The sequence below is a fragment of the Oncorhynchus masou genome, chromosome 13 (assembly GCF_036934945.1).
Source record: "Oncorhynchus masou masou isolate Uvic2021 chromosome 13, UVic_Omas_1.1, whole genome shotgun sequence".
Lineage (NCBI taxonomy): Eukaryota > Metazoa > Chordata > Actinopteri > Salmoniformes > Salmonidae > Oncorhynchus > Oncorhynchus masou.
The window spans coordinates 16,579,564-16,602,853 of NC_088224.1; the positions used below are offsets into that span (position 1 = coordinate 16,579,564).

Here is a 23,290-nt window from a genome sequence, read left to right on the forward strand (position 1 = left end):
TTGTTTTGAACGTGGCAATAGCCTGTGACACTACAGTTGCGCATGTGCAGCTCATTGACTCACACACAACATAAACTGTTACTTGCACAGAAATGGCTCAGCGACTGAATTTGGTAGTAAGTCGTCATTTCTCTAAATTAACCTCGCTAAGCAGTACAAGGAAGCTGGCTGAAAATGTGTCATCTAAACCCAAAACGGCCAGTGGTTCAGAGATAACGGCTGATCATTTACTCTACACACCAGAGCATTTTGCGTTGAAGGAATCTCTTAAAAAGGTATGCAAGACTGGTAGCTAGTTAGTTAGCGTACCATTACAACAATGAACCACATAATAATAAAATCATGATTCAATTTCACACAAAGTTAATAATAATATAGCTTTCGTGGATGTGAATATTGGTGGTTTAACTTGCAAATGGAATCGCACTTTAAGGACCATGAAAGTAGGTGAGAGGTCACTAGCAGAAAGGCTAACTCGACACAAACGACTCTTTTTTTTCTATTCGTATTTGAATAAAGTTTCAGTTCTATCCTACGACAATATTACAAGCATCACAACCTGAACAAAACAGAAAAAGCTGTATTAGTTGGATACAGCCTTGTGGGAGAAAAAAAACATCCCATTGACTCACGTGACGTTTGTCTGAATTTGACATAGATACAGTGCTTTGTTATTGTAGTTATATATCAATCAGATTCGTTTTATACCACTTATAGACAACCAAATAGTAGTGTTATTTATGAAATATTGCACTACAACTGTAGCCCTCGTTATGGTTGAAACATTTTGCTGCGTGGTTGAAACAAACATCTCCGTGTTTCTGTCACATTCAGCGACAGTGAATTTTTTTTGTCAATCAATATCAATCAACCTGCCAAATATCAAGCACATGTCGTATTCATACACAATTGTCCCAATGCATTTATAACTGGAATTTTGTCAAATTAATCTACCTCTGATTTTGCATGTTGTTTAATCCCTGAGAAGAATCTGCTTCATAAACCTGTACTTGAATATTTATCAGGCTTATTGAAGGCAACCCTGGTCCTGGAGTGCTACAGGTATGTCAGGTGTTTTGAGTTATAAACTGTGTTCAAGAGCATCAAAACCATAATGTATCTTGGGTAAATTGTGACTGACTGACTAGTCTACAAATAATAAGTAGTTATTTAACTAGGCAAGTCAGTTAAGAACAAATTATTATTTATGATGCAAGGTGATTTGTAGATTAGTCAGTTGGCAGTCGCCTGCACTGTCGGCTGCAATGTCGAACAAGCCCATAAGCTTAACTTTTTGCATTAAACCTGACTGACCAGCAGGTGGAATTTAGCCAATCTTTAAAGTAGAACTGACAGTGTTTTAACGACTTTGCAGATATGAAACAAACAATCATAATATCAGTCAAAAATATAAAATTCCCAGTTTATACCACAAAACCATTTTAATAAGTTTAAAAAAAATAGGTTTTAATTTGACCAAAAATTCCATGATGTACAGTAAGGCATTGTTGGCAGAATAGATGGATGCAGTTCAATACATGAGTAATATAATTCACCAATACATGTGTTGGTTGTCCCAAAAATATTCCTATCAGGTTGTAAATCACAGCTGGCATGGTACATTGTTTGCTGCCTCCACCCATTTCCGCCAAACGCGGAAACTATGGATACAAATTCTTCCCTGCTCGCGCATTATCATAATTCACATGCTCGTCACTAGAAGTCCCAGCATTAGAATGTTTCTGATACATCATGACAAAATACACCATATTACTGTCCTGCTAATGTGCCTGAACCTTGTAGACTAAACTGCCTAGAAAACCCCCATATCTGATGCAATTGGTTGCCCAATCAGGCAGGCTAGATGCAGTTATTTCTAAATGAATATGCATTTATAACGCCAGGCTTTTGAGCGGTTATTCAAACGACATAGGCTATTCACTGCCGTTTACAGCCTAGACTAGATTTTTGTAGTAACTTGAAAACATTAACATTCTCCATTACATTATGTTGTTGTAGCCTAGGTAGAATACATTTATTGTCCCTAAAAAACTGAAACCACAGGGTAGCATTTCTAGCAGCATACCTGCGGGACTTGGACTGGGAGGGAGTGCACTCTGCTTAACCTCAGAAGTGCACATAGTGTAGGCTACCTATGATTTTGTTATCGGATAGCCTGAACCTGTTTTTATTTTTCTGTGTAAATTGACTAGATATTTTCACTGCAGTATTAAGCTTATCAGTTATGGTCTAATATGCATACGCTTCTAACTTAGGCTATAGGCTACATCTGGAGCCAGTCTGTCTTAATTGTTCTGTTATGGTATTAAGCACCTGGCCTCTCCGCTGCCACGGCTATTCATTTTCAATCTTGTTGAGTCCCAGGAAAAACCAGAATGCAAAAGCTTGTTGGACACTTATTTTCTTTAGCCTACTAATAGCCTATTGGAGGAGAGATGAATGCTTGTGCTTGCTTGCTGAATGTAAAATAGGCTACAGTATTAGCAGGCGGGGAGTTGGAAAGGAGAAGCCCATATTTTCATATATTAGGCCTATCTTAGCACTGTGCTACATTCTGGCAAAGTACACCATCTGAGTAGCCTGCTAATGTACCTTTCTGGACCTTCTAAACTGTTGAGAATAGACCCAAATTGATCCAAATGGTTGCATGATCAGGCCTAGGCTGTAGGCCTATGCAGTTTTTTCGACAGGAGGTATGAGCAGTTATTCAAATTAGCCTACATCACTGCAGTTTACAGCCCTAGACAAGAATTGTGTATTGACTTGACAACAATAATATATTCCTCATTACATGGTGTTGTAGCCGAGGTAGAAGAATGTTCTAGTCTAAAACCTTGGCCGTACCTAGGTTTTACTGTTCAAAAGTTTGGAGTCACTTAGAAATTATTTTCTTTTTTGTCTTTTTTTTTTAAGGGCATATTTTTTTGTCCATTAAAATAACATCAAATTAATCAGAAATACAGTGTAGACATTGTTAATGTTGTAAAGGACTATTGTAGCTGCAAACGGCTGATTTTTAATGGAATATCTACATAGTTGTGCAGAGGCCCATTATCAGCAACCATCACTCCTGTGTTCCAATGGCACGTTGTGTTAGCTAATCCAAGTTTATAATTTTAAAAGGCTAATTGATCATTAGAAATCCTTTTTACAATTGTGAGCACAGCTGAAAACTGTTGTTCTGATTAAAGAAGCAATAAAACTGGCCTTCTTTAGACTAGTTGAGTATCTGGAGCATCAGCATTTTGTGGGTTCGATTACATGCTCAAAATGGCCAGAAACAAAGAACTTTCTTCTGAAATTCGTCAGTCTATTCTTGTTCTGAGAAATGAAGGCTATTCCATGCGAGAAATTGCCAAGAAACTGTAGATCTGGTACAACGCTGTGTACTACTCCCTTCACAGAACAGCGCAAACTGTCTCTAAACAAAATAGAAAGAGGAGTGGGAGGCCCCGGTGCACAACTGAGCAAGAGGACAAGTACATTAGAGTGTCTAGTTTGAGAAACAGACGCCTCACAAGTCCTCAACTGGCAGCTTCATTAAATAGTACCTGCAAAACACCAGTCTCAATGTCAACAATGAAGAGGTGACTCCGGGATGCTTGCCTTCTGGCTGTCAGCGGAGCCTTGTATGCCAGTTAAACAGTTAATTCAGCCTCATTTACTGCCTTTTTAAAAAACATAGCTGATATGGCTGACTTGTTTGAACAAATGTGGTTTCTACTGACAATTGATGTACCAAACTATGGCATAAGGGAACGACGAGCGGATAAGAGGCAGTCCGTAATTTCGATTAACTATTTGTTCAGCACTTTCGAAATGTTCAGCGGCAGAATTCAGAACATGGGCCATTCCTACAGTATTTGCGCTGTACACCAAGTCAGAACCGTAGGATAAATAACGGGGGCATATAAGCAGACAATGAAAGATCTTACAATATTCGATGATGACATTTCTCTAAACAGGCTATAGGCTAATGTAGTAACGTTATTACTTTCTTAGCTACAGTACGCATATTGCCCTGGCATTTCACATCATTTATGCAGCAGCATACAATACATTTTTGTACTCACCTTGTGCTGTGGTCGCGTCCTTCCAAACCACTCATTGTTGAATTTGTGATTTCCAACTTGTTGTGTAATGTTTATGTCCAATGGCCGATGAGCACCGATAGGTTTTATCTATAATTTCTGATTCATTATGATGACTGCTAGCTAACATTTTGAAAGTATGATGTTGACATGATCAGTCCAATCAAAGCTACTATACATATAACGTGATTTGACGTCATTTATCTGTGGCAAATGACCTTGATTCTTCTTGGATGGCCACTTCTAATGTAACGCTATGTCAGCAGGCAAAGGGTGAGAATTTTAGAGGTCTCCCCTTACACTTCGCGGTGACATAGTTTCCCCATGAGTGGCAGAACACTGAGCCAATCACGGCACAACACTCCGTATTTTCTGTTTGCTTGCCCCACCACCACAGAAAGCACTGAGCCAGGCAGAAACACCTGTATTTTGGAGCTGCCTTACTCAAGAAAACAAAAAAGAGACCGTGTTTGTTTGCGACTTTATTAACTCAAATATATATATATTTTTTTTACATGCACTACAGATCTGCCATTTCATAATCTGGTTACTTGTTTTTCTTGCACTTTGACAGGTAGCCTATAGCCCTATTATTTAGCTAATGAATCGCCAAATATCTAGCCTTTATTTAGCTTCTTACTTCGGCTACTCATCACTAGCACCTCTTTTCCAGCTGTTCCTGTGCGCAACAAGCAATAGGCTACGCAAGCCTCTCCGCAATATGCTGTTTCTCTTCTCTTGAAATCCCAGGAAGAGCTATAAGTTACAAAAGCGACAGGACATTTAAATAATTTTTTATACTAGGACTAATAGCTTATTTGGGAAAAGAAGCAGGCTTGCTCTTTTAATTGCTGATTGTAAAACAGGCCAACAGCATTGAAAATGCATGCTGGGAAAGTGTAGGAGAAGTAGTGCATTGGTGTGATCACTTTTGGCTGGTTATGATAACATTGTTGCACTGATGCTTTGCAAATAGTTGCACAGGACAGACAGAGATGAGCACAGTGAAAAAGAAGAGCCAAAAGAATTATGGAAATCACTTGCAAACCACTTGATCAACAAGACAATGACATACTGTAGACCTAAGAATATGCGTAGACTAAAAAGTGTTTGTTGTCGAATTGAATTAATAGCAGCGCGTAGGATGTGTTGATTAACTGGTGTAGGACTGTAGATCAATAAACTATCAGCTTTCCTCTAGTGTGGATGCTCACCCACATTTTATAGTTATGTAGCCTATTGTTTATCATTAGTTATCATTGTAGTTATTGGCTTAGTGGATGGCCCGGGCCTTAACTCTGACAAAACACAACTAACGTTATTATTACAACAGAACTAGCTTACTAGTAAGTAGTTAACGTTAGCAAACTTGAATTTAATAAGTATCCAATTAGAATTTTATTCTCTAAAAATAGACTCTTTCAAATGATTTACTCTTGCAAGTTTGCCACCAGTGGGCTGCGCTAGGGACATAAAGCGGAAGTCGAATCCATCACTTCCGTTGTTTGGCAGTGTCCATAGCAACGTTGGAAAATGAGGTGGATATGTCATTCCCAAACATTATAAGAATGTATTAATCATATCTTAGTGCTCGCTTGTTAGACAATATAAAAAATGTGTCCTATTCTTCCTGTGGGTGTATATGAACATATTTGAATAAGATTTGATGTTGCTAAAACGCTGTCCGTTCCACTTGAATGTTTATCATGAGTGACTGCGTCAGGTGTATGATGCCTAAATGGGACCAGAGCCATTTGTTTAGAGTTGGGCCAATGTGGTTTCTGCATTATGATGCATTTACATGACGCGACAACATTAAATGGCAGCCATGTTAGCACCCTATTAACATTATATGGAATATATATATATTTTTAAATACTATAAAACGGAATGTCTAGAATGAGCATTATGATGCATTTACATAACACGACAACATTCTATGACAGCCTAGTTAGCTCCTCATTAACAATATATGGGGAATATTTAAACAATGCTATGTAACTGAATGTCTAGAATTAGAACAATATTCAAAAGTTTGCCAAACTGTCTAAATATATGGCTCTGGTTGGGACTAGGCATAGGCTAACCTCTACAGTACCTGCAGCCCTATAAGACTATGGTTGCCTTCCGCTTTGCTAGACAGTCACCAGGGACAAAGAACTAAAAATACAGAGAGCCCATAAACAGAAGGAAATCAAGACAGGGACGTAAATGGAAATAAAATTGTTTTCTATTGTGACTTAAACCTCAAAGGATGCAGGGAGTTTGAAAATCAACGAACATGCGGAAGATGGGAAGGATATAAATCTAAAAGGAAATGAGAAACAATATGAATACAACTCACCAGTGGGACAAATAGGACCTGTAGTTTATTAAAAGAATACAGTTGAGGGTTCCGTGCATTGTAAACTTGTTAGTGGCCTTGAATCCTTGAATTACTACAAGGTCAGAAGTTCATAATCACATTGCAAATCCAATCAGAATATTCTAACCTGTTCTAACCTATTTTCCATTTTAGAGTAAAGTAGAACTTCTGAGATTACTCAATTTCAAATCCTTGGCTCAGTCATGAAATGATGACTGCCCTGAACATGTGTAAGTTATATTACTGGACTGTTATTGCACTGTGCCCAACTAGGTGTGAAACACAGCCAAGTCAGGGGAAAGTGGTGTTCTTGACAGTGCTCTTGACCCCAACTTATAATTCACAGCTCTGGGTTGTGAAATTGTTCTGGTATGCAACTTGACCAGTCAAAAACAACCTTTATGTATGAATAATAGTCCCAGTAGACATGGACATTTCCCTTTCTAAGACCTAGCAGATCCTCCCCGTTCCCTTCCCCAGGATTTGAACTTTGTCAAATTGTGCATTTATTGCAGAGGAAGAGCTGGACTCGTACTCTGCTCATATCTGTCTGTTGGTCATTTTGATTATACTGTGCTATATTTCTCACAGGTTTGTTACTCATGCCTTCCCCTGGAGTGAGTGTAGTGTGTATAGTGTTATTGTTCTGTACAATCCCAGAAAGAAACTCGTATGCTGTAGACCTACCTGTCCTGTACTCGTAGGTTATACCTGTCCTGTACTGGTAGGTTATAGGTCTATCTGTCCTGTACTCGTAGGTTATAGGCCTACCTGTACTGTACTCGTAGGTTATACAGTAGGCCTAGCTGTCCTGTACTCGTAGGTTGTACCTGTCCTGTACTCGTAGGTTATACAGTAGGCCTAGATGTTCTGTACTGCGTAGGTTATACAGTAGGCCTACCTGTCCTGTACTCGTAGGTTATACCTGTCCTGTACTCGTAGGTTATACCTGTCCTGTACTGGTAGGTTATAGGTCTATCTGTCCTGTACTCGTAGGTTATAGGCCTACCTGTACTGTACTCGTAGGTTATACAGTAGGCCTAGCTGTCCTGTACTCGTAGGTTATACAGTAGGCCTAGCTGTCCTGTACTCGTAGGTTATACAGTAGGCCTAGCTGTTCTGTACTCGTAGGTTATACAGTAGGTCTACCTGTTCTGTACTCGTAGGTTGTACCTGTCCTGTACTCGTAGGTTATACAGTAGGCCTAGATGTTCTGTACTCGTAGGTTATACAGTAGGCCTACCTGTCCTGAACTCGTAGGTTATACCTGTCCTGTACTCGTAGGTTATAGGCCTACTTGTCCTGTACTCGTAGGTTATAGGCCTACCTGTCCTGTACTCGTAGGTTATAGGCCTACCTGTCCTGTACTCGTAGGTTATACAGTAGGCCTAGCTGTCCTGTACTCGTAGGTTATACAGTAGGTCTACCTGTCCTGTACTCGTAGGTTATACAGTAGGTCTACCTGTCCTGTACTCGTAGGTTATACAGTAGGCCTAGCTGTCCTGTACTCATAGGTTATACAGTAGGTCTACCTGTCCTGTACTCGTAGGTTATACAGTAGGTCTACCTGTCCTGTACTCGTAGGTTATACAGTAGGTCTACCTGTCCTGTACTCATAGGTTATAGGCCTACCTGTCCTGTACTCGTAGGTTATACAGTAGGCCTACCTGTCCTGCACTCTTAGGTTATAGGTCTGTTTGTTATTCTTGGCTATGTTGCTATCCCTCCTTGCACAATCTTTTGGAATATGAAAACAGACATTTTGGGGAGGCATTTTCCACTTGGCAATTGTTCGTTTGTCTTGAAATGCCTTCAAACCCCCATGGAAAGCCAGAACTTGTGCTTTACTCTGGTTATGAACTCAGTCATATTTAATAAGACTGAATTTTAAGATTTTAGAACAAACTCCATAATGAACAGTGACTCGTGGCCCCTGACTGTGGCTTATGCACTGAAGGAAGCTGCATTACACTAAATTAGTAATTTTCCTCACTTAGCTGCATAATTATGGTGGTTTTAATTACTTTTAATTTTCTCTCTACCTGCCATTGGAGAGTTGTTGTGTTCCACAGCAACGCTTGAATGCAGATTTATGGACAGGTTTGTCAAGGGTCTCTACATTAACTACCGAAATGCAATTGGGAGGAAGCACACGTCGTTGCCTAAAATCGAACTATTTTACATAGGCAGTATTAACTCTTTTGAACATTTCCGCCCAAAAACAGGTCTATTTTTATGAGGTTGTAGAATTAGTGAAACAATTTCAGGTGGCTTTTCGAAACCAATTATGCATCGTAGATTAAATGCATATAGGCTATGTTAAACACTTGTTAAAAGCTGATAGTAGTTGTATGTTTAGGCTCTTCTACTGTACTCTATGCTCCTTCAAAAAGAACACCATCCATCTCATCATGCTGTTTATCTTTGCGAATGAGGTTAGCATATACACATGTAGGCATCATCTCCCCCTAAGAAGTGGTTGAGTTCGCAGAGAAAATGTGGGATGTTGATAGTGTCTTTTTAAGTAGTTTTCCAGCTGAATACCTATTGGATACACAAATCATATGAGTCAAGGGCTGCGTCCCAAAGGACACCCTGTTCCCTATACACTGAGTGTACCACACACTAGGAACACCTTCCCTCAGAACAGCCTCAGTTCGTTGGGGCATGGATTCTACAAGGTGTCGAAAGCGTTCCACAGAGATGCTGACCCATGTTGACTCCTATGCTTCCCACAGTTGTGTTATGTGTGCTTGATGTCCTTTGGGTGGTGGACCATTCTTGTTACAAACGGGAAACTTTTGAGCGTGGAATAACCCAGCAGCATTGCAGTTCTTGACACACTCAAACTGGTGCACCTGGCACCTAATACCATACCCCATTCAAAGGCATTTAAATATTTTGTCTTGCCCGTTCACCCTCTGAATGGCACACACACACAATCATTGTCTCAAATGTCTCAAGGATAAACAAATACTTATTTTACTGGTCTCCTCCCCTTCATCTATACTGATTGAAGTGGATTTAACAAGTGACATCAATAAGGGATCATAGCTTTCACCTCGATTCACCTGGTCAGTCGGTCATGGAAAGAGCAGGTGTTCTTAATGTTTTGTGTACCCAATGTATTGGGCACTGCTCAAAAGTAGTGCACTACATATGGAATTTTGGACGTACCAATGGTCTCTTGACACTTCCATATCTCTAGACTGGGAGTGTACCGCTCCTCATCCCTTCACTCCCTAACAGTTTTCAAGCATGACGCAGGGGAGTTTGGCTGTGGCCCCGCTATGAAGGGAATGCCCTCAGGTGGATTTAACAGAGATTTTCATAATCCATCATATATTACTGTAGCTTTACATGGAGGAACTAATGTTTCACTTAGTCCGAATCACTTCATCTTCATGCTTCTAGATTCCTGCACATCTCATGCTGAAGCTGGTATACTGTAACTGGTACAGTTAGTATTATGGTGACTCCATAGGGAAATTAGATTTGATTTTTGGCTAACATTGTTAGATGCAAACATAGGCTTGTTAGTCTCAAACTATATTATAATTGTTTCCCTCTTAATGACAAGAATTTGGATTGGGTTTGGGGAGCTAGGCTACATGGTAATACACTAATCCGATCTCTATCGGCAGTCTTGTGAAACTGCAATAAAGGCTTGTTGACAGTGAGTGTAATAGATAGGTGGGAAGTAGCACACACAATAGCATCCCCCTCTTATCATAGCATGTATTCATCCATATGAGATGTTCTTTCAGTATGTTTTGTGTTCTTTGTGTATTCATTGATATGTAAACATTGTCTAGCAGTCTGCCAGTGATAGGTTACATAGACTGAAGTAGAGGCAAAACAGGACTGCTGAAAATACAGTTGACAACTTCCCGTTTATTTACAACTATGGACCGTTCTTAATGTGGTTCTGTCAAGATGGTGAGTCAATTTCCAAGTAAATTGTTAGGGGGAAAGTAAGCTATTTATATTAACATTCAATAGATTGGAATGAAATGTAATATAAAAGTTAGTCTCACACAACCACACCATTGGCATACATATCCATTCTCACACAGACAACCTACGCCCGGGACACGTAGCTCGTACCACACCTACATCTATGTGTTTGTCATCTTTCCCTCTGTCTTTGCATGTGTTGTAGATCATCGACCAGGATATCAACCCCTATGTGGACCAATGGGAGGCAGAGGGGATATTTCCTGCCCACAAAGTCTTCAAGCTCTTGGGAAATGCTGGCTTTCTGGGTGTCAACAAGCCAGTTGGTATGGTAACTTCTTCTGTGTCTCTTCCTCTGTGAAATTGAATTGTCTCAAAAAATCACCCGGTTAATTACTTTTTCTGAGATATTTCTTTACCTGATTCTGATTCATTTGTGGGAAATTATGCTTGACATATTTCACTGTCTCCCCACTATAAAACCGTGTCAGTTGAAAGCACTTCGCTTTGAAGAGGGCAGCTAATTTCAGATGATAAAGATGGTTTAATCTAGTGTTTTCATGAACAATCACTTGAATCAGAGTGAGATGAGGAGCAGCTTGAAAATAAGAAAATGGTGTAGCCTCGTAAAAGGGTCTCGAAAGATAAAGCAGCAGCAAGTGGTAATGAGTTCCTCATAGACCCCTGAGTGCCCAATGTGTCCAACTAGGCACTGATCTTCATCAAAACTCAACAGAAGAGCCTCTCAAGGGCTAGCGTGAGAAAATTAAGTAGAGAAATGTTGTTGCATACCAGACTCAAGATGATATAGGCCTAAGGAGTGCTTAGCGTGTCATTCTGGCTTTGGCCCACTCCACTGAATATGTGGATGTGAGTAGCGGCCATATTGTGGTGAGTGTAGATATTTGCCCACTCTGAATGTGTGGTGTCACGTTCCACACAAGCTGTCAGTCCTATTTCCATTTCAAATGCTGTCCTCTACCACCTGCAGCATCACTGAGGGGAAAAATAGACTTTTTAGAACAACGTTGATTGTCGTATTTTAAATCATATATAACACGTTTCAGAATTTAAAGTGGTGATTCATTCCTAAGATGTTTTCATTGTCAAGATGTTTTCAGACCTCAAGAGGTCGAGATGGGTCCAAGTCACAAGACACACCAATCTAGATCCAAATACAGCATATCAACCCAATGACTAGAAAATACAACTCATCTCAACAAGATGAGGCTGGTGTAACCAAAGTGAAATGGCTAGCTAGTTGGCGCGATGTCAAAAGATCAAACAAACTTTTATTTTGAAGTGAACTACTACAGAGAACAATGCAGTGGGTGTTGTTGGTTGTGGTGGGCCCTATGGGGAAATTGGCTCATAAATCTAGCTAGGTCAGAGAAGAGTGGGGCGAGCAGCTTTACAAAGTGCTAACTACAGAGCCCTTCAGCATGAACAGGCTGGATTAGAGAGAAGGTGGACAAGGAAGTCCCAGACACATCAGATTACCAGATGGTATATTAGATAAAGAGGTTATGGTTTATCCTACACTGTCAGAGACTAACGCTGAGACGAGACACATATTGCTAATAGCCTATATTTCTGATAGCCTACAGTGCATTCGGAAAGTATTCAGACCCCTTCCCTTTTTCCACATTTTGTTACGTTACAGCCTTATTCTATAATGGATAACATTTTTAAAAATCCTAATTAATCTACACACAACACCCCATAATGACAAAGCGAGAAAAAAAAGTGAAGAAATGTTTGCAAATCTATATGTTTTTTACAGAAATACCGTATTTACATAACTATTCAGACCCTTTGCAATGAGACTTAAAATTGAGCTCAGGTGCATCCTGTTTCCATTGATCATCCATGAGATGTGTTCTACAACTTGATTTGAGTCCACCTATGGTAAATTCAATTGGTTGAACATGATTTGGAAAGGCACACACCTGTCTTTATATAAGGTCCCACAGTTGACAGTGCATGTCAAAGCAAAAACCAAGCCATGAGGTCGAAGGAATTCTCCGTAGAGCTCCAAGACAGGATTGTGTCGAGGCACAGATCTGTGGAAGGGTACCAAAAAAGAACACAGTGGCCTCCATCATTCTTAAATGGAAGACATTTGGAACCACCAAGACTCATCCTAGAGCTGGCCGCCGGGCCAAACTGCGCAATCGGGGGAGAAGGGCCTTGGTCAGGGAGGTGATCAAAAACCTGATGGTCATTCTGACAGAGTGGAAGCCACTCCTCAGTAAAAGGCACACGACAGCTGCCAAAAGGCACCTTTTGAGAAACAAGATTCTTTGGTCTGATGAAACCAAGATTGAAGTCATTGGCCTGAATGCCAAGTGTGACATCTGAATGAAACCTGGCACCATCCCTATGGTGAAGCATGCTGGTGGCAGCCTCATGTTGTGGGGACGATTTTCAGCGGCAGGAACTGGGAGACTAGTCAGGATGGAGGGAAAGATGAACGGAGGAAAGTACAGAGAAGATCCTTGATGAAAACCTGCTCCAGAGCATTCAAGACCTTAGACTGGGGCAAAGGTGCACCTTCCAACAGGACAACAACCCTAAGCACACAGCTAAGACAACGCAAGAGTGGCTTCGGGACAATGTCCTTGAGTGGCCCAGCCAGAGCCCAGGCTTAAATCCGATCTAAGATCTCTGGAGATCTGAAAATATCTGTGCAGCAACACTCCCCATCCAACCTGACAGAGCATGAGAGCATCTTCAGGGAAGAATGGGGGAAACTTGTCATACCCAAGAAGACTCGAGGCTGTAATTGTTGCCAAATGTGCGTCAACAAAGTGCGATGTAAAGGGTCTCAATACTTATGTAAATTTAATATTTCAGTTTTCAATTTTTAATTTATTATGCAGAAAATTCTACAAACCTGTTTTTACTTTGATGTTATGGAGTATTGTGTGTAGTTTGATGAGGGGGGGAAACCTATTGAATTGAATTAATTAATTAATTAATTAAATTCATCTGGCCTCTGCCTTGCTTGCACAATGATCCCCCCCCCTTGAAGCGTCTTGCCAATCGCCATCATGCAAAAGCTAGTAATTCGGTGGCGCAACTGGCGACACTTCAGGCTGAGGATATACCCATGTGTTACACCCACGTCCAAGAGGACCTGTCAATCACAAGCCTTGTGGGCATGTCCCAGAACATCGATTTCCCTTCTTGCAATACAGAGGGCAAGATATATTTCTGTGGTTCGTTTGGCATGTCATTGTGGATTCACACTGTCATTGTTTATAAAGGATTTCAAAACACTGTAGCTGAGTGGTTTGTTAGTTGTATCAATGTTTTTGTCCTCTAAATTCGAGGTCGACCGATTATGATTTTTCAACGCCGATACCGATTATTAGAGGACCAAAAAAGCTGATACCGATTAATCGGACGATTTTAAAAAATGTTTTTTTTATTTGTACAACAACACTGAATGAACACTTATTTTATCTTAATATAATACATCAATAAAATCAATTTAGCCTCATGTAAATAATGAAACATGTTCAATTTGGTTTAAATAATGAAAAAACTAAGTGTTGGAGAAGAAAGTAAAAGTGCAATATGTGCTATGTAAGAAAGCTAACGTTTCAGTTCCTTGCTCAGAACATGAGAACATATGAAAGCTGGTGGCTCCTTTTAACATGAGTCTTCAATATTCCCAGGTAAGAAGTTTAAGGTTGTAGTTATTATAGGAATTATAGGACTATTTCCCTCTATACCATTTGTATTTCATTAATCTTTGACTATTGGCTGTTCTTATTGGAACTTTAGTATTGCCAGTGTAACAGTATAGCTTCCTTCCCTCTCCTCGCTCTTCCCTGGGCTCGAACCAGCAACACAACGACAACAGCCACCCTCGAAGCAGCCTTACCCATGCAGAGCAAGGGAAACAACCACCCCAAGGCTCAGAGTGAGTGAAGTTTGAAACACTATTAGCGCCCGCCAACAAGCTAGCCATTTCACTTTGTTTACACCAGCCTCATCTCGGGAGTTGATAGGCTTGAAGTCATAAACAGCACAATGCTTGACGCACAACGAAGAGCTGCTGGCAAAACGCACGAAAGTGCTGTTTGAATGAATGTTTACGCGCCTGCTTCTGCCTACCACCGCTCAGTCAGATACTTAGATACTTGTATGCTCAGTCAGATTATATGCAATGCAGGATACGCTAGATAATATCTAGTAATATCATCAACCATGTGTAGTTAACTAGTGATTATGATTTTTTTTTTATAAGATAAGTTTAATGCTAGTTCGCCACTTACCTTGGCTTACTGCATTCACATAACCGGCAGTCAGTCTCCTTGTGGAATCCAATGAGAGAGAGGTAGGTCGTTATTGCGTTGGACTAGTTAACTGTAAGGTTGCAAGTTTGCATCCCCCGAGCTGACAAGGTGAAAATCTGTCGTTCTACCCCTGAACGAGGCAATTAACCCACCGTTACTAGGACGTCATTGAAAATAGGAATGTGTTCTTAATTAACTGACTTGCCTACTTAAATAAAGGTATAAAAATAAACCAAAAATACCGATTTCCGATTGTTATGAAAACTTGAAATCGGCCCTAATTAATCGGCCATTCCGATTAATCAGTCGACCTCTACTCTAAATTCCAAATTGTGAAATCGTCTGCTGAAATGTGCCTCCAAACATTTGTTGGATATGCATCGCCTAATCAATATAATTGAATCATTTCCAATTTTGTTAGTAGTATCTTCTGTGTTTTCCTGAATTACTATACAATAGAGATCAGGGCCCGTATCCACAAAGCATCTCAGAAAAGGTCCTATGAATCCTGTTAAAACCTGTTTTAGGAAGAAAAAAATCCCAGCTCGGAGTCGGTTTTAGGATGAAGAGACACTCCACAGACAAACTCTGAGCTTGGAGTAAAATTAACTCATAGTGTATGTCTGAGGTACCTCAAAGGAAAGGTGGGGATGACATTCATTGACATTGGTTATTCCCCACCATTTGAAACAATCGCAGTGGGGCATCACCAGCTGTGATGCCTCAATCTTCAGACAACCACGGTCAATGTGACTGTACATCAAATGTTGCAATGGTAAAACTATTGATATAATTCTCGCCTAACACGATCACTTTGCCTTTCTTGAAGGGATACTTCGGGATTTTGGCAATGATGCCCATTATCTACTTCCCCAGATTCAGATGAACTCGTGGATGCAATTTTCGTGTCACTGTGTCCAGTATAAAGGAAGTTAGAGGTAGTTTCACGAGCCAATGCTAACTAGCATTAATGCAAAAGTCTATGGGTATCTGCTAGCATGCTATACCCATAGACTTCCAGTCATTAGGCTAACACTGGCATTAGCATTGTCTCGCGAAACTACCTCTTAACAACTTTCACACTAGACACAGTTCATTTGACTCTCATCACTGCAGTACCTGATTCGAATCCAGGCTGCATCACATCTGGCCGTGATTGGGAGTCCCGTAGGGCGGCGCAGTCCGGGTTTGGCCAGGGTAGGCCGTCATTGTAAATAAGAATTTGTTCTTAAAAATTAAAGGTTAAATAAATGTTAGTTAATCCCTAGATGCCCAATTTATGGCATTTTAAGAATGTGATATTGTGCTCCAAACTTGAAATAACATGATGTCTGTAATCAAATTAGACAATTTATTTATTAGCCTAGTGGTTACGTGTGCTCTTTATTGTCTGGTCAGCTGGGTGTTCAACCAGTCTTTGCTGGGAACAGTAGTTGCTACCCTAGGCGCACACCAGTTGCTTTCCATTTTCCCCCTGGTGAGTCAGTACTGCCAGCAGCTCCCAACACCGAACCCCTGGCGGTGGTTAACTAACCTGGGAAACTCAATATCTGAGTTTGGGTTTGTGGAACCCTTGGTGGCGGAAATGCCATCAGAAGGTTTCCTCAGACCATCCACTGCATCCAGAATTATCTCCAGCCATCTTGACAGTGTCTTGCCACTGGATACAGGTGACCCTGGACGAGAGCGTGAGGTTGAAGCTGCATAACTCTCCTTCACTCCTATGAGCAAGTCATGAAGCCATCACCCAAAGTCCTGTGGCTTTCTGCGATTGACGAAGCTGTAGTCATGGACTCGCACACAGGCGGCTCAGGACATCGCTTTTCACTGGCCTGAAGCAGCAGTGGAACTCTGCAGCAGTCTGAGCAGTACTATTCAGGTTCACACTGCTCACCTGCCCAGCATTAGGAGCACCTCAGCAGTCGAACAAAGAAAATAAAAGTGAAACCACTTAACATTGGTGCTTGGAATGCCCGCTCACTAATGGACACTGCTGGACCAAACAGACCTGAGAGACGTACGCTCTTGTTGGCAGAGAACGTGCCAAATACAAAATTGACATGTCCACCGTAAGTGAGACCCGGGACAGGTTGCAGAAGTTGGAGCCAGTTACACCTTCTGAAGCACCATTTACAGGCTAAAAGCAGGTCACCATCATAAACAATCTTCCAACCGCAAGGTCCAAACACTGGCACTTGATTGACATTGTCAGGAGGAGAAACAGACATGATGTCAAGGGTGAAAAAGGCCATGTGCAATGCAGAATGCTGGATAGAACACCGACTTATCTCTGAGCTCAACATCCGGAGCAGACGTCAACAAGGCAAAAAATCCTCAAAGCGAATCAACATCTCTCAGTGAAAGAGGAGAACATTCGGCAGTAATTTGTTGAAGCCCTAGACCACCGTTTGGAGTCCTCAAGTTGAGGTTCTTTTTATTTTCAAGAACCTCAACTTTTCTGATTGCGGATGGAACTACATTGCTCAGAGAGAAAGACAAAATCCTTTCCAGATGGGCCGAACAATTCAACTCAGCCCTCAATAAATGAAGAAGCAATCAACAGGCTGCCGCAAGTTGAAATGAACTTGTCTCTTGCAGACCTACCCACCCCGGAGGAAACAAAAAAAAGTTTCAGTCTCCTCTCATCAGGAAAAACTACAGGAGCTGACACCATACCAGCTGAAACCTACAAGGTGGGAGGGCCTCATTTGGTTGAGAAGCTAACCGACCTCTTCCAGTCATTGTGGAGACAAGAAGCTGTCCCTCAGGAGATAAGGACTAACCACCTCTACAAGAGGAAAGGCAATCACCAAGGCTGTTACAATCACAGAGGTATATCCTTGCTGTCAATTGCTGGACTAATCTTAGCTAGAATCCTCCTGCACCATCTAAAAGAACACCTAGACCAAGACATGCTGCCCGAGAGCCAATGTGGCTTCAGACAGAACTGTGGAACAACTAACATGATGTTTACAGCTCACCAACTCAAAGAAAAATGCCAAACTCTGACCTGTATCTCACTTTTTTTCAACCTGACTAAGGCTTTTGACACCACAAGGCACGACGGCCTCTGGAAGGTCATGGCAAAGTTTGAATGCCCAGAAAAATATATCACAATGGTGCATCAGTTGCATGATGGCTAGTGTGCAAGATCACCAAGAGTACTCTGTGCAATTTCCAGTCATAAACAGAGTGAAGCAAGGCAGTGTTCTAGCACCAACTTTGTTTAGCATGATTAGCATGTTCTCCACCATGCTGCAAGATGCCTTCCCAAATGACCACACTGGGATCTGTTTCATCTACAGCTTTGATGGGGGGCTTTTCAGCCTGAGGAGGATACATTACATAACAAAGGTAGAGGAGGTGACTGTCCGCAACCTCGTTTGCAGATGACTGCGCATTAGCTGCTGGCTTGCTTGCTGACCTGTAGATCCTCATGGATAGATTTTCATCTGTCTGTGACAACTTCAGCCTCACAATCAGTACAAAGAAGACTGAACTTATGTACCAACCTGCCCCCAGTAATCCTTATGTGGACCAAACGATCTCTGTGAAAGGTCAGAAACTGTCAGCTGTGGAGAAATTCACTTACCTTGGTAGCACAATGTCCCGTGTGATTTCACATAGACAAAGAAACAAACATCAGTATCACCAAGGCTAGTGCAGCCTTTGGCCGTCTGCGAGACTCTGTGTGGGATAGAAAAGGCATCAAACTGGCTACAAAACTGAATGTTTACCAGGCAGTCATATTACCAGCAAAACCTGGACAGTCTACAGATGCCATGCCAGGAAACTAAATAACTTTCACCTGAACAGTTTCAGGATGCTCCTGAGGATCAAGCGGCAGCACAGAATCTCAGACACTGAAGTCCTCAGCCGAGCCGACATGATGAGCATTGCCACACTGCTTCTGAAAGCTCAGCTCAGATGGGTGGGGCTATGTGACCAGGATGCCTGCTACACATCTCCATAAGCAGATCTTCTTCATGGAGCTGAAGAATGGGAAGTGAGCACAAGGTGGGCCAACGAAATGATTTATAGACACCCTGAAGGTATCCCTTGAGCTTTAACATTGTTCTAAAGTAATGAGAAAGACTTTCTCAGGATCGTCCCATCTGGCGGAATCGAATCCGGGATGGCGCTACAACCTCTGAAACAAACAGGACCAAAAATGCAATGGTGAAGAGAACAGCGAAAGACCAGTATTAATGGAGCCGTCCCTCAGGAGACTTTTACCTAGATATCATGTCCAATGTGCCAAAGCATGTTTCTGGGCTCAGATTGGTCTCATCAGCCATCTGCGCACTCACCGTACCCCAGACTAATCCTAATGAATTGTGTTAATGATTCATCAACCTATGATGGACGAACAAGGAAGGACGGAGTGGTTATAAGTATTGAGGCACATCATGTGAAATGGGCCTTGTGAAATAATTGTAAAAAGCAAAGATACTGTTCCATGTAGGTCTAGATTATTTATGGATTAATCATGTAGAAATATCAAAACATTTTTTCAACTCTAAAGCAATTGTATGTGGCACAGGAACCACTGACTGGCTGCCTTTTTCTATGATCAAGGCACCTGCTGGTAACTCTTAACTGGTTAGGACAGCTCACGAGGTCTCCTAAATATGTTGACTAGATGGGACTCTTATGACTAAAGAGGCTTGGATGCATAGCTTTTATTTTTTACCAATAAGAGTAGTATAATGTCTCTTATCACTTTTTCTACTCTGAGACGTTTTGTGGTCTATCCCCAATATAACGCTTGTCTATGCTGAAACGTTGGCTAACATGTGAAGCTCTCAAAGTATGCTGTATGAGTCTAGTTAGATTGATTGGAATGGGAGAGGATTACACCGACCAGGAGGCTTAGGCCTGTACTGTTGGGATGGAGAAATACCAGATGGACTGGGAATGGTTTTCACAGAAGAAATAGCCATTGAGGGATTTAAATGTCAATTAATCAAATAAAATAAAATGTTATTCGTCACATGCTTCGTAAAAAACAGGTGTAGACTAATAGTGAAATGCTTACGGGCCCTTCTCAACAATGCAGAGAGAAAGAAAATAGAGAATTAATAGAAAAGTAAAACACGTAATAATAAATACATAATGAGTAACGACAACTTGGCTATATACACAGGGTACCCAGTACTCAGTCGATGTGCAGGGGTATGAGGTAATTGAGATATATACTGTATGTACATATAACTAGGAATAAAGTGACAGATAATAAACAGTAACAGCTGCATATGTGATGAGTGAAGAAGGTTAATGCAAAGGTCAAGGCAGATAGTCCAGCTATTTGCTATTTGGCTAACTATTAAACTAACTGTTAAGCAGTCTTATGGCTTGGGGGTAGAAGCTGTGCAGTTACCATACCAAGCGGTGATGCAGCCAGTCAAGATGCTCACAATGGTGCAGCTGTATAACCTTTTCAGCCTCCTGAGGGGGAAGAAGTTGTGCCTTCTTCAAGACTGTGTTAGTATGTTTGGACCATGATGCATCCTTATCTTCAGATGACGAAAAGGACTTAGCTGTGAACGATGACGGACTTGTAGAGCGCAGGGGAGTTTTGGAATGAGAGGTCTAGGGCTTAAAGGCAAAAAACTCAGGTCCTTTAGTGCCAAGCATGCAGGCTTTTACTTAAAAGCAGCTTCAACTTGTAATTCAAAGTTTTTCATTTCTTGGAACATCTCTCTCTTGGCGCTGTGGTACAGTACAAAACCTGGCAGATATCAATGTCATGTTCTAACCTTAGTTTCTTTATTATGTCTTTATGTTAGTTTGGTCAGGGTGTGAGTTGGTGTGGGTAGTCTATGTCCTTTTTTCTTTGTTGTATTTCTGTGTTTGGCCTGGTATGGTTCTCAATCAGAGGCAGCTGTCGATCGTTGTCTCTGATTGAGAATCGTAGCCTGTTTTTCCCATTTTGGTTGTGGGTGATTATTTTCTGTTTCGTGTTTTTCATCACTTTACAGGACTGTTTGTTTGTCGTTTTTGTTGTTTTGTTCAGTTGTTTTATTAAAATAATGAACACTTACCACACTGCACCTTGGTCCTCCTCTCTCCAGACGACAAGCTTTACAATCAACCTATGAAACATTCATATTTAGACTATTTATTTATCCATAGGTCACGACCAACCTACTCCAGTTTCTACAAATGATATCTAAAGTTTGGAGGCATTGTACTGGAGCCAGCCTTCCCATTAATAAAGCTTCAGTGCCAGATTGCTCTTCAGCTGATTATGTCACTCCACTCCCCACCACGAAACAGGAAAAAACTGCTGCTCACACACACACTCCCCTTTTCTTCCGTAAGCAAGAGAACCAGAACAGGAAAGTGTTGCCCAGGCAACAGGGAGCAGAACACAAGTGACCTCTACCTCCCTGTGTGTGTGTGTGCGCGTGAGTGATTAATGTTATTCCACGCCCAGACAGGACAGTGGGATTCAGAGTTCAGCCTCTGACATTGGCCCGTCTCCGGCCCGATTTACGAGACTTGGCAACCCAGCCGGGTTTTCCACTGGTCAACATTTTTCTGATAGTTCTGTTATGGTGGTCCAATGTTATGTTGCCCTTGACTTTCTCCCTTAGTGTCCTCCACTCTTCGTCCTCAGTCATTCTATTGACATTAACTTAGAATGATTTAGTAGACGCTCTTATCCAGAGAGACTCTTGTAGTAATAATATAATATTATTACACATACTGTACCAGTGACTCATTATTCTTAAACTTAGATAAGGGATTATGCGTCAGTTACTTTTTTTTCATTCCATTTTACTTACTGTAGGATTCTCATGATGACGTGTAATTGAAATACATTGTAGTTCAGTGAGCCAAACGTGTCTATCGTAGTGGCAGTCGTCATTGATACACCCATGAGTGATTCATTGGCCTAGAGACTTCCTTGGTTCGCATCCCTCTGGAGACACGGACAATTAAATGGTTCGTTCTCAGACAACTATTCCACTGATTTACAGTGTCTAATCTACATGCATGTTCAATACAGCAATCTATGAGGTTGACTGTCAGTCTTAGAAACCCATCTATATCAAATAAAACATTTTTTTTGTCACGTGCCAAATACAACAGATGTAGACCTTTTAGTGAAATGCTTACTTACGAGCCCCTAATCAACAGTGCAGTTTAAAAAATATATGGATAAGAATAAGAAATAAAAGTAACAAGTAATTAAAGAGCAGCAGTAAAATAACAATTGCGAGACTATATACAGGGTGTACCAGTACAGAGTCCATGTGCGGGGGCACTGGTTAGTTGAGGTAATATGTAGGTAGAGTTATTAAAGTTACTGTGCATAGATGATAACAACAGAGAGTAGCAGTGGTGTCAAAGAGGGGGGGGGGACAATGCAAATAGTCTGGGTAGCCATTTGATTAGGTGTTCAGGAGTCTTATGGCTTGAGGATAGAAGCTGTTTAGAACCCTCTTGGACCTAGATTTGGTGCTCCGGTACCGCTTGCCGTGCGGTAGCAGAGAGAACAGTCCATGAGTAGGGTGGCTGGAGTCTTTGACAATTTTTAGGGCCTTCCTCTGACACCTCCTGGTATAGAGGTCCTGAATGGCAGGAAACTTGGCCCCAGTGCATCACTGGGCCGTTCGCACTTGCCTCTTTAGTGCCTTGAGGTCAGAGGCCGAGCAGTTGCCATACCAGGCAGTGATGCAACCAGTCAGGATGCTCTCGATGGTGCAGCTGTAGAACCTTTTGAGGATCTGAGGACCCATGCCAATTCTTTTCAGTCTCCTGAGGGGAAATAGGTTTTTTCCGTGCCCGTGCCCTCTTCACGACTGTCATCGGTGTGACCATGTTAGTTTGTTGGTGATGTGGACATGAAGCAACTTGAAGCTCTCAACCTTGCCCACTGCAGCCCCGTCGATGAGAATGGAGGCAGGCTCAGGCCTCTTTCATGTTGTCCACAATCCTCTCCTCTGTCTTGATCATGTTGAGTGAGAGTTGTTGTCCTGGCACCACACGGCCAGGTCTCTGACCTCCTCCCTATAGGCTGTCATGTCTGTGATCAGGCCTACCACTGTTGTGTCATTGGCACACTTAATGATGGTGTTGTAGTCGTGCCTGGCCGTGCAATCATGAGTGAACAGGAGTACAGGAGAGGACTGAGCACGCACCCCTGAGGGGCCCCTGTGTTGAGGATCAGCGTGGCGGATGTGTTGTTACCAACCCTTACCCCCTGGGGGGGTGGTGTCAGGAAGTTCAGGATCCAGTTGCAGAGGGAGGTGTTTACCTAAGGTCCTTAGCTTTTTGATGAGCTTTGAGGGCACTATGGTGTTGAATGCTGAGCTGTAGTCAATGAATAGCATTCTCTTTCTCTATTTTGTACAGGTGGGCAAGGGCAGTGTGGAGTGCAATAGAGATAGAGATTGTATCATCTGTGGATCTGGCGGTATGGAAATTGGAATGGGTCTAGGGTTTCTGGAATAATAGTGTTGTGAGCCATGACCAGCCTTTCGAAAGCAGTTCATGGCTACAGATGTGAATGCTACAGGTCGGTAGTCATTTAGGCAGGT

The 23,290-nt window shown here is 41.6% G+C and overlaps 1 protein-coding gene across 1 annotated transcript in view; it reads left to right on the forward strand.

Moving 5' to 3' along the window:
* The first annotated feature begins 47 nt into the window (after positions 1–47).
* zgc:85777 (uncharacterized protein LOC405871 homolog) overlaps positions 48–23,290 on the forward strand; it is a 49,183-nt gene continuing 25,940 nt past the window's right edge. The window contains exons 1-2 of the mRNA XM_064983021.1: positions 48–275; positions 10,640–10,760. Of these exons, the coding sequence (XP_064839093.1) occupies positions 93–275; positions 10,640–10,760 (304 nt within the window). The 5' untranslated portion in view covers positions 48–92. The remainder of the gene's footprint in view (positions 276–10,639; positions 10,761–23,290) is intronic.